Source organism: Schistosoma mansoni, chromosome W (assembly GCF_000237925.1).
Source record: "Schistosoma mansoni strain Puerto Rico chromosome W, complete genome".
NCBI classification, from domain to species: domain Eukaryota; kingdom Metazoa; phylum Platyhelminthes; class Trematoda; order Strigeidida; family Schistosomatidae; genus Schistosoma; species Schistosoma mansoni.
The window spans coordinates 2,207,984-2,220,880 of NC_031502.1; the positions used below are offsets into that span (position 1 = coordinate 2,207,984).

Sequence of the window (12,897 nt, forward strand, 5' to 3'; positions counted from 1 at the left end):
TCAGATTAATGAATATTGTGTTGGAAATTCAGGTGTATCTCTACAATGATTTGATGAGATATTATTTGAACTATTCTCTTCATCATTTATTTCATTTCGATGTATATCAATTCTATCTGTTAATGATCTAGAAAAAAATTCTGTTGTTATACAATCTGTTTCATTCAAATCTAAATTAGTATATGTTTGTGTATAGTATGAATTGTTTGCTTTTTCAGACATTAAATAAAATGGAAATTTAACAATATCTGTAGTAACTTCTGATAGATTAGTTGTTAAATGAGACGATTGAAAAGGGGGTGAAGAAGAAGAAGAAGAAGGTATAAAATATGACATATATGTTCTAGATAAATCATTATTTGACTGGAATCTATCTTTATTAAATACAGATTCATTATTCAACAGACAATCTTGTTCAATATGACCATATATTGTACTTGTATCATTACATGGGATTTTTGTCATTAATTCAGATCCAGGAAATTTTGATATTCTTGTTTGATTAATATTTTGATTTATATTGGATAAAGATTTAATATCTAATGCTGAATCCATAAAATTGAATGAATTACTTATTGTAGAAGTTCTGTTTGATAAACGATTTAAGTATTTACTAGGAAGATTGGAATTTGTTGGCAATATAAATGATATTCCGGATTCATTATGATTGAATGTAGAAAATGATGGAGATAAAGATGATGAAAATGATGTTGATGAATTATATAGTTCATCTTTACTTTCATTTATTGTAGAATTGTCAATATGTTCAATAGAGTTCTTTATTATTGTTGGTGAATCATGATCTGCTGTAGGTATTGAAGAACAATTTGTTAATAACTTTGTGGTATCTGAATCAAAGCAAAAGAATTAAAGGAAAAATGGATCGCTGAACAACAAACGGTTGATATAGGAATATTGAATAAGTTTGTAAGAATTTTCCTATACTGTATAAAGTGAGTAATAACAGATGGTGGTATAGAGTTGGATTTGAACAGCTAGAGTTGTTGGAAAGTGATGTAGGTTTGAATATGAGGTCGTTGAAGGTAATCAGCAAGAAATTTGGAACCCAGTTCTCGTGGTAGCTAACACTTATCAGAAACGAGTATCTACGATCTCTGGTTAAATGTTAATCCCATTAGGATTAGATTTTACATCATTCATTACCACATGTGGCTGATTCATTTCTAACTACTAAGTTGAATATGATTTTTCCTCATCTTGTTTTTTATGTCATTTTAAACTCAACTTCATTGTTTTTCATTAATGAAATCATGAGTCAATTGAAGCTAGACCACCATGGAAAAACCTGGAAGCACAGGACGGCTTTTTCGTCCTATTGTGGAACTCCTCAGAAGTGCGCATACACGATCCCGCCTCTCCAGATTCTGTTGTGAGATAATAACTCACTGAAGACAATTGGTGAACGGTTGCTCAAACTTCATGGATTGGTTAAAGTTAGACATCAACACCATGGATGCCGGCTCAGTGGTCTAGTGGTTAGGCGCTCGCACGCGAGACTGATAGGTTCTGGGTTTGAATCTCGCGGGGCGAGGTCGTGGATGCGCACTGCTGAGGAGACGAAACGGCCGTCCAATGTTTCCAGGTTTTCCATGGTGGTCTAGCTTCAATTGACTCATGATTTCAACTATGAAAATACTGAAATCTCCACATAAACCCCTTCTGATTAAACTGCATTGATTACGGTATAGGAAATTTTTCTTTAGAATAATAATATTATTATTATTAATTTAGTCCCTTTACAGCTGATGAGATGCTCCATTTAAATCTAAATTGATGAGATTATAACACGGGTGGGGACAATTGAATGTCTTTTAGCACATTACAGAATGTCTCATTAAAATATGAAAACCATATAATGAACAGTTAATTTGCAAAATAACAATCAGTTGTCTCAATTTGACTGTTTTGTCTGCAAATATCTGTCCATAGTCTTCGATTGTTCATGCATTTTTGCGTGCCGTTTCCGTTCTCTCATTATCGATCTTCTACTGAAATACATTCCTTGTCCGACCCATCAACATATACTACTTATGTGGATATCAGTAACCCACACCACATTATGAGTAAAATCTTCACATAGTTAATATTATTAGTTCAATGAATATTTGAGAATAGAATTTATCTATGAGTGTTGAGGGATTCGATTATTTTACAAGAAAGCCTAATTTCTGCACAGTAAAGAGATTCTTGTGTGAACAATGAAATATATGTATATATCACTATAGAGTTGTGTATAATGCTGAGTTTTTAATTGGTATCATAAATGGATCAATGTTAGACCAATATTGAAAACATGGAAGCACCCACGATATTACACGATAGTCCACTACTGTCTTCAGTAAGTAACTGCTACACATTACCACCGTTAGATGCCAGCTCAATGGTCTAGAGGTCAAGCATTTGTGCGTGAGATCGAAGTTCCTGGGTTCGAATCTCGCGTGTGGGATCGTGGATAAGCATTGTCGAGGAGTCCTATACTAGAAAGAAACGATCGTTCAGTGCTTCCAGGTTTTCAATGGTGGTCTATCATTGATCAATTCATGATAGCAATATATATATATATATATCTTGTTTTTACATCTGGAAAACAATGGACTATCAAAAGAAAACAATCATATTTGGATTATTAGTGTCAACTTCACTTTGATTATATTTTCAATGAAATATAATCCAATTTTCCTATAATCGTATAGTTACAAACCATTTCCGAATTTTTATACATAAATCATGTCATTCATTTATAGGTATATCAATTCTGACTCTTAATCAATGAATTGAGGTAAAACAAAAGCAATAAAAGAAATTGAATTAGCTTTATCCTATTTTACATGTATCCGGTCGTGACAATTCTTTATTATAATCTCGAATCATCATTTTCAGTTATTAAAAAACAGTAACCAATGTCTACCTATCTATCTATCTATTTACACTTCCTTCACTCACTCTCTATCTCTCTCTCACATAAACACATACACACACACACACTCATCATTCACTGTTTTGTACGTCAAATTTTAAAAAGAAAAAGGTCGAAATACAACGAAAAGGAACAAACAATAATAAAACTAATTTTTCATTTTCTCTCAATATTCCTTTTTTTTATAGAATCATTAACATACTACTAGTCATTATGATTGTAATTTGAATAAAATAATACAAATGAAAGGAAATGATGTAAGTTTGCCTATTCCTTTTGTTGTGTTTCTTTTTTAAAGGTAAACTCTTTATAATTATTGTTTATTTTGTAGAATAGATGAATTGTGAATAATAATAGAATCAAGGATATATATTTTGTCGTATTTTGGAATCAGAAGGGGTTTTGTGGAGATTTAGACCACCAGGAAGAACGTGGAAGCACTGAACGGCCGTTTCCACGATCCTGTCTCTCGAGATTCAAATCCAGGACGCGAGACTGGTAGGTACTGGGTTCGAATCTCGCGAGGCGAGATCGTGGATACGCACTGTTGAGGAGTCCCACAATAGGACGATTTGACTGTCCAGTGCTTCCATGTTTTTCCTGGCGGTCTAGCTTCAATTGACTCACGCTTTCAATTATTTTGGAATCGTCATCTAGATGTTTCTACATTTCATTATTGATATTTACATTTCAATATATAATTCATTTACTCTAATAAGGCTGTGTCGAATCAATTTTCAACAGACACATATATGTTAACAATGAATAATTGAAATTCAGTCATGAGTACATGAAGCTGGATAAACAAGATCTGTACTAACAATAATATTATAAGCAAAGCTGGATAATGGCTAGCAGTGGAATCTAGTTTGACGCGCGTTTCGTCCTATTTGGGACTCGTCAGATGGATGCACCTAGATCTTAGAGTTGATATTCACTCTGCGACTCGAGCCCAGTAGCTTTCGCTTCAAACGCCATCGCGTTATCCACCCAGAATGAACATCAACTCTGAGATGCAGGTACATCCATCTGACAAGTCCCGAATAGGACGAAACGCGCATCAAGCTGGATTCCACTGCCAGCCACTATCCATATTTGCTTATAATGCTTGTGAATAAAGGCGATATCGAGACATTAAGCACAGTATGCACATATGCCAACAAGAGACTGATCAATTACAGTCCTAAATATCAATGGAAAGATTCAAACAAACAATACTAAGTGAATTTAACAATATTATTGTTTTATTTAGTTATTATAATCTACGTAGTTTAGAGAGATCGTTGAATTTTAGAATGAACATCCTGAATAGAACTTAGTTAAACAATCACCGGAAACCAAAACGCTGGTCAATGGTTCAGACCCAGTACTAGACTCTTCATCAATGAAGATCAACGATTCCACTATGCATCAAACCAAGCGATTTCAGGTCACTCGGTGAACGCTTAGATTACTGAGCTGGGATTCAAAGGTTTATTTGTTTTGCTTCAAGTTGTGCAACCACCTTCCAATCTTATTGATAGATAACTGTTGCACATTCAAAATGATTAAACTTCACTGGGCAACATTTCTCTTGAAATTACCACTCAAAATAAGATACTAATGAGCACATGACTTTTACCATTTTATAAGTGAGGTTGTGGATGCTCATTACCTGGGAGTACCACATTAGGTTGAAACAGATATCCAATACTTCCTTATTTTCATTAGCTGACTAACTAAGATTAACCTGTGATGTTATGAAGCAGTTATTCACTGAAAACAACGATGGACGGTTGCGCAATATCGTGGATAGGTTGAAGTTGGACATTAACGCTGTTGAATGTCAACTCAGTGGTCTACATGTTAAGCGTTTGCGCGCGAGACTAAAGGTTCTGGGTTCGAATCTCATGTATGAGATTGTGGATGCCTACTACCGAGGAGTCCCGTAGAAGGACGAAACAGTATCTAGTAATCCCAGGTTTTCACTTGTGTTCTAACATTGATCCATTCATGATATCACTCTAAACTCAACAATCTCCACAACCCTATGCTGATAAAATGAAATACAACAGAAATACAATATTTTTATCTTTAAATGAAATGATGCGTAGGACTAGCGATTAGCAGTTAATTAAATCTATTTAGCATGCCATGTATTTCATTGTCACAAACTAGCACAAATGATTTATGATTCTTTATTGAATTATGCTTTATTCAATAGTTCAAAATCTTACTATTTAATATGTTACTCAAAGATGTCGTCAACAAACTTTTCAGACTAATAAGACTTTGATACAGTTATTTTTAGTTATCAATAAAATAATACGTAGAATATTGTATAGTAATTGAATACTATCGTTCAAGATTTCAACATAGTCACTAGACAATGTGTCATAGGACTTCCCTGTATATAGCCTCTACCAGGAAAGTCCTACACACTGCCTTCTCGTGACTAGGGTGTTGTTTACGAAATTGAGAGGACGAAAAGCGAATGTCTGGCGCTTTAACCGGGTTGGTGGACACGGAAAGTCCACCTAGGTTTTGGAAAACCCTGATTCCAAACCAATGGTGCACATGGGCTCCAGTATCCTGAGGGAACAAATGGCGCATGAATCAATAATTGGTCACCGACTAACATGGGACTGCACCTCCTTACGATGCTCCACTGACTTGTGGGTCAGATCTTTAGGTCAAAGGCTCGGGGTGTGGTCCCTTAAGAAAACCACCTGCTTCAGTTTGGGCACCTTGGCAGTATCACAGCCGTCACACAAATCGAATGAGATTTGTGTGGCGCATATATATATCTGATGAACCTTTGTACCAATATTTATGTGTTTAAATAAAATATAAAAATAACATTTTAGTATAATGTATTTGTTACTGTATAAGCACTGAAGATCAACAGTTGATGTATCAGTGGGATATTTAGTCATACAAGTGCCTCAGCGTTTATGTTCCTAATAAATATTTCCTAATATACGTTTAAGTTTCCTGCATGAGTATCGTTTTTCACGAGTTCGGATGATTCCGAAATTTCGGATTCGTTTTTTTCGGAAAATCTTGTTCAACTATCAGTTATACGGAATGAATTTAGTCAAGTATGATACTCACTAACCTACCATTTCATAATTTACTCACAAAGCAGGAGTTAAAATGAATCGAACCTAATCAGGAACAAGCAATATGTATTACAACATCCTAAAACTAACCTGTACATTTCATATCAAAATTCTGTAATCTACTTTTACGATGCATACTGAAGTGCTCTTTTCCAATCAATTTGTTTCTATGAATTGGTGTACTTGAGATTAATTTCAACGATGATGATGATGATGATGATGACGATGTAGACAATTGTGGTTGTGATATTACATCTGTCATTACTGTAGTTGTTTTCTCTACTACTGTTGTCGTTATTATCGGTATTGAAGTAGACGACGATGATGATGATGCCGATGCTGATGCTGAAATGGATAATGTTTCTACAATTTCATTCATATCATTTCTATGAGATGTATTATTATTATTATTCATTATCAATCCATCATAATTTTTGAAAATTTCTGGTCTAAATGTTGAACACTCTGTGATATCTAGTTGATTCTTTTCATCAATTTGATTTTCACTTCCATTATGTACATTCAAAGTTTGAGATAATTTATATGGAAGAAAATTCTGATGTTGTTGTACATAATCAGAATGTTTCTCTAAATCATCTATATGATTATTATCACGATGATGACGATGATGATGATCATGATGATGCTGATGCTGATGAAGGTGTGAAAGGGATGATGAATGTTTTGAAGTTGTATTTTGTTGATGTGTAAAATCAAAATTTAAATGACCTTGTTGTTCACTTTCTTGGTGTTGGTGGTGTTGGATCTGAAAATTCTCAAGTGTATCATTAATCAATAAATTTAAGTTCTTATTCTTCCCATTCAATGTATATCCATTTCCATATAATGTATTAAAACCATTTGATGCCGCCATTGTTAAACCTAATAATCCAGTTATACTATAATCAGTTGATAAACCAATATGATTAGAGCTATTATTGAAACATGTTAAATCCCCCAATGTATTTATATTTGATAAAGGTTGTTTACTTACAGATTTATGTACTAAATAATTTGTGATACTACTATTAATACTACTAATACTACTATTATTATCATTATTAGTAGTATTATAATCATCAGTATTATTTGTATTCATTAATGAAGGATATAAATATGAATTTCTAATCATTGATAACTCCTCATTATCTGTGGATGGTAATCGATTATACATGGAACGTTGAATATATTCATCATTTATATGATAATTATGTAATGATCTTTCATCATTCATAAAGCTCATATTTAATTTATTAGATATATCATTTGGTAATGTATTTATCATTCTCGGTAATGTACTACTTTTATCATCATTAGTAGTAGTAGTAATCATAGTTTTATTAAAAGTAGTTAAATAATTTCTATCTTCTATTTCATCTATTCCTTCATTTTGTTTTCCTTCAATGAGTCTAAAATTTAAATAATTTGATTGATTTTTAAAAGGTTCACCGAATTCTGACGAGGTCACATTGGATAAGTTTGAATTTGCCGCTTGATTTAAATATTCAATCGTTTCATCATAATTTCGATTCAAATAGGGTGTAAATTGAGAATACTGTAAAGAATTAAGGGTGTTATTCATATTATCATTACTAGGAAATGAATAAGAAACTTCTGGATAATTAGTATTGTCATATATCCTTCCATTGATTGAACCATTAGACATTGTCGAAGAATGATGAAAACGTTTTATGTCGGAGTTTAGAAGATTCGAAGTTGTTTTATCTGTAAACATTAATTGTTTAAATGATGATCTTATTGAATGAGCTGATGTATTGGATTTTGTTGTTGCTGGTGTTGTTGTTGTTGTTGTTATTAGAGTTCCTGTTGATGATGTTGATCTGCCTCCAACAACTGGCAATGTTATTGGACTATGATTTAAATAATTTTCTTGTCCAAAATCACATAGTTTAATCGATTTTGGTGAAGAATCAGTTTGAAGACTTAAAGGTGTTGTTGCAGGTGAATCATGACAATTTGAATCTTGACTTAATTGGGTTTTATTTGTTGGTGAATTATTATGAATTTGACGATGACCACGTTTTCTTGATAATACATTATGTGGTTCCATTGTAGTTTGATTATCCTATATCAGTTAGATAGAAAAACAGTAAGAAGTTGGTTGTTTAGAGAATAATTTCGAAATTTAATCTAAAATGGTGTCAGGACAGAACGCCATCAACATTTAAATGATGATATGGAGTACAGTCAATGTGTATTCAGACTACTTCACTTATCTAGGAAGTTTCATCAATCCTACTGGGTTGGCATCTGACAAAACCTCGGGTTGGATTCGAAAAGCTCACTTGGTTTTTGGCAACTTGCATCACCTGTGACGTATGTACACTATATGTCTGCCAATTGAAAGACGAGTATACTGTCCAGTAGTTCTCTCTTTTTTACTTTGGAGTTATGTAACCTAGCGTACAAAATAGAGGATATTCGTTCGTTACTAAGGTTTGCTCACAAATGCCTTCAAAGCACTTCTTGCTTATGTTGGGACAATCAAGTTAGTAATATCGAGGTTGGACGCAAAGTACTACGTAAAGTAGGCTAATCGATTTATGGGATAATGAATCTTCATCAACTGATGTGGTTGGAGCATGTGCGCTAAATTATCAAATACAAAATATCAATATATTGGTAGATTTATGGGATGTTGTACCAATCACATTGAAGAAAGTGGCAATTTTATGGCATGAATTTCGAAATACTGCCCAGGGAATGAATAATTTCAAAAAGAATCTAGGTCATTGACGAACACTACTTAAAAATTAATTTCTATAAGCCCCCACAAAGATTCACCATCGAACTCTGTCCTGGGCAATTCTTTCCAGTTTCTTCCACCTGCTATTCATCCTTTTCATGTCTGTTTCCAATTCTCGACGCAATGTGTTCTTCGCTTTTCTTCTTTTCCGTTCTCCCAACGAATTAAAGGTGAGCGCTTGCCTCGTGATACAGTTTGGTGATTTTCACAATGTATTTCCTATTTACCTCTAATGTCTTTTCCTAATTTCCTCTTCAGCTGGAATCTGGTTTATTCTCTCCCACAGTAGGTTGTTGTTTATGGTATCCACACAACGGACATGAAGCATCTGATCATCGACCTGCTATCACCATTCCTCTTTCTACTGGCAGTCGATTGGATTATAAAGATCTCCGCATCTCAGGAGAAACATCAAATGCAATGGACATCTTGAAAGCAACCTAACGATTTGGACTTCGCAGATGACCTAGCCCTTCTATCCCATACACATCAGCAAATGCAGGTCAAGACAGCCAATGTAGTAGCAGCCTCTGCATCAGTATGCTTCAACATACGTAAGGGAAAAACCAAGATCCTCAAAAGCAACACGAAGAACATCAACCCAATAACACTTCATAGAAAAGTTATGGAAGGAGTGGAAACTTTCACATTTCTGGGCAGAATCACCAATGAACAAGGAGTATCTGATGCAGATGTAAAGGCAGGAATTGGCAAAGCAAGGGTGGATGTGATAATTAGAAGTATTTGAATTAATATACGGACTAGGAATCTCAGAAATAAAGCAATTTAGACCAAAGAGAATTAGATAAGCACAAACGGACGTATTGTATTTGAAATTTGAAATCAGGCAGTCATCAAGTGCTAAGAAATCATTAGTTGATACAAACACCACAGCGGCATTCCTAAAACTGAAGAACATCTTAAACTCAAAACAACTGTCAACCAATATCGGAATCTTCAATACAAACGTCAAGGCAGTCCTACTATATGGAGCCAAAACGTGGAGAACTACCACAACCATCGTCAAAAGAGTACAAGTATTTATGAGCAATTATCTACACAAGATACTCAATATCCGTCTGGGCGGATACCATAAACAACAACCTACTGTGGGAGAGAATAAACCAGATTCCAGCTGAAGAGGAAATTAGGAAAAGACAGTAGAGGTAAATAGGAAATACATTGTGAAAATCACCAAACTGTATCACGAGGCAAGCGCTCACCTTTAATTCGTTGGGAGAACGGAAAAGAAGAAAAGCGAAGAACACATTGCGTCGAGAATTGGAAACAGACATGAAAAGGATGAATAGCAGGTGGAAGAAACTGGAAAGAATTGCCCAGGACAGAGTTCGATGGTGAATCTTTGTGGTGGCTCATACACCTCTATGAGAGGTAATAGACATAAGTAAGTAATGAAGTAATAAAACAAATATATTTAAATGTACTAAACTTCAATCGTGTGACAATCATTTTTTTTAAAAATATCCATATGCACAAACAAGTAAAAATACTCTTATAAGGTAATGTCGTACTATGTAGTACTTTGTCAACCGCAAATGGGTTATTCTTGCTTCCGAACAGACCCTTTTATTCGTTCTCTCAGAGTCACATTTGACCTTGTTACTTATTCGCTTATTAATCCTGACTGTTTTTATATAAGCGTGTGTGTATTGTGTACTCTATTCATCTCATATCTATAGCTTAGTTCTTCTCTCTATAAATACTGAGTTACGTTTTATTAAAACGAGTTGGCTCACTCGTCTTCTCCGCTTCTCTTTGATTTCCTAATTTCTGTGTGGATAAACGATTTCTTGGAATAAGTTCATCGGACTCAACCCGTTTTTGGCTTCTTGTTACTGCCGTCACACAAATGGAGTTAGTCTACTTAATACACGGAGTTAAGCGGAAAATTTGCGTTCATAGAATATTTATACGTTCATCTAAATTCGAATAGAATCAACGAACCACAAAAATGTGATGTAATCAATACATAAATTGTACTTTTTCTTCTTCATCTCATACTAACTTGCCTTATTTCTAACAATACGATTAATTGATGATACAGATGGTACATTTTCTACTGTACATATTTGATCCTTTAATAGACGATCACGTATTTCCCATGCAAACATAGTTGGATTATCTTCTTTATATTTGCAAATAGCTTCAACAACGGAAGCCGTAGCAACTTTTGGCTTTGAGCCACCAATAACTCCAGGCCGTATACTTCCAGTTTCATAATACCTAAATAATTGAAAATATATTATAAATTATAGAACATTCGACAAGTATCAGGTAACTGGATGTTAATTTCCGATTACATGGAACACTATGTTCATATTAAAACAATTACAACATACAAACATTGTATTGGTAATCGTTTACACTTTTCGTTGAAGTTAACCACCGTATATAATCAATCACTGTTGGTATATATTCATGCTGGGTAGATTCCCCAAATAATGTCATTTGGTTACAAGCTTTCATTAAAGTCATGAGTAGTAGTGACAAGCAGTTGAATTCAAAATGTTCGTTTCGTTGTATTCGGGACTCGTCATTTGAATGTAACTACATCACAATGTTGAGTTTCACAGTGATATTTGTAAATAAATGTCGACATTGAGAGAACTCACTTAGAATGTAGATATGTCAGTAGAGATTCATCAATTCCAAACCAACAAAGGCAGTCATGTTTAAACAGATGTATTTATTGATCAATGGTATCAATTTAGGATATCAGTAAATTACAGATTAACTAAAACTAGGAATGGGAATCTTTGTAAAACAGTCATTAACTTAAGTGACTTGAAATTATAACACATTTCGTTTCATGTTAATTGGTCGATATCAGTCAAATAAAAAAGTCTTCATGTTGAAATAGTTTACGTTATTAATGTGAAAATTTACTATACGCTAGTATACTACCTAATTTGTATGTAAGCAATGTATGATGAAACCTAAATATGTATTAAATAAACTATTAGATAGCAAAAGTTTAATGATTGAGGTGTACAACCTTCGATAGCTCAAATTCAAGCTGAAGTCCTATTTTGACTTTTCGACTATTGATAACTAAATAGTGCTATTTGTTTCTACTTAAAAGTTTGATTTAAAGCTAAGTGCATGGGTAGTCTTTGTCTGGAAGTAGGATATCTAGTTTGTAAATTTTCATAGCCATACAATATGTTCGTGCAACAGAAGAGCTTGATAAATTATTGATTTACCTACAGCTTATCACAAGTTCTAAAGCTATATGTTTTGCTTAGCGTCTAAATGTAACGGATGGTATGTCGTATTTATAAATGTTGCTGTTATTAATAATTATCAACTTGGTTAAATGTAAATATTGTAAGTTCAGGTACTTAGTAGAGTGAAGTCCCGACTTAATTTGGAATTTTCATAAGGTCTGTACGAATGCGAGTTAACGAAAACATTTCCAGAGTACAAAATACTTGATTAATTTTCTTCAGTTGAAGTGTAAACAAAACCATCATCCTATCTATAGAAAGGAGTTCAATAGTAGACAAAACTCTTTTGTGCACCATTTTTCAACTACACGAAGACAACTTTGCTATTACAGGCCATCAGGAAGTTACTACTGCTGTTAGGTAGCTTAAGATTGTCACTAAGATACCCTAAATTGAGGTTACATCCTAGTCAACCCCATTCAATAAGATGTACCCACATTAATGAGCTAACCGATGTCTCCTATGAAATGATGTCACCCAATACTGCGGTCTTAGATACCAACCTTGAGCTTTGGCCTCGTAGTTGATCGGTGGAATTGAGATATTTACACTGACTAACATTACACTTGATATTAGGTCATTTAAACTGGTCATCACATTGTAACCGGATTGCTGTAATTCTTTTAAGCACTATTGAACTAAATGAACATGACATTGGTCACTGTGTAATAAATTAATGCAAGTCTCAGTCATCTAATCATATATTGCTGTTAGTTTTCAATAGTGGAACAATTAAGTGAACAGTGGTAATCCCAAAAACAGTATTGGAAAAAGAATTTTGTTATTTGATTGATTATGATGTCAAACTATCGTTTACTAAAGTAACAGAAACATATATTACAC

General features: G+C 33.8%; 1 protein-coding gene across 1 annotated transcript in view; it reads right to left on the minus strand.

Annotated features, from left to right (window-relative positions):
* Smp_142940 (putative paired box protein pax-6) overlaps window positions 1–12,897 on the minus strand; it is a gene marked incomplete at both ends in the record, with an annotated part of 34,593 nt that continues 21,696 nt past the window's right edge. Inside the window, 5 exons of the mRNA XM_018799904.1 lie at window positions 1–260; window positions 438–846; window positions 7,034–7,806; window positions 8,029–8,125; window positions 10,837–11,050. Coding sequence (XP_018653771.1) covers window positions 1–260; window positions 438–846; window positions 7,034–7,806; window positions 8,029–8,125; window positions 10,837–11,050 — 1,753 coding nt within the window. The remainder of the gene's footprint in view (window positions 261–437; window positions 847–7,033; window positions 7,807–8,028; window positions 8,126–10,836; window positions 11,051–12,897) is intronic.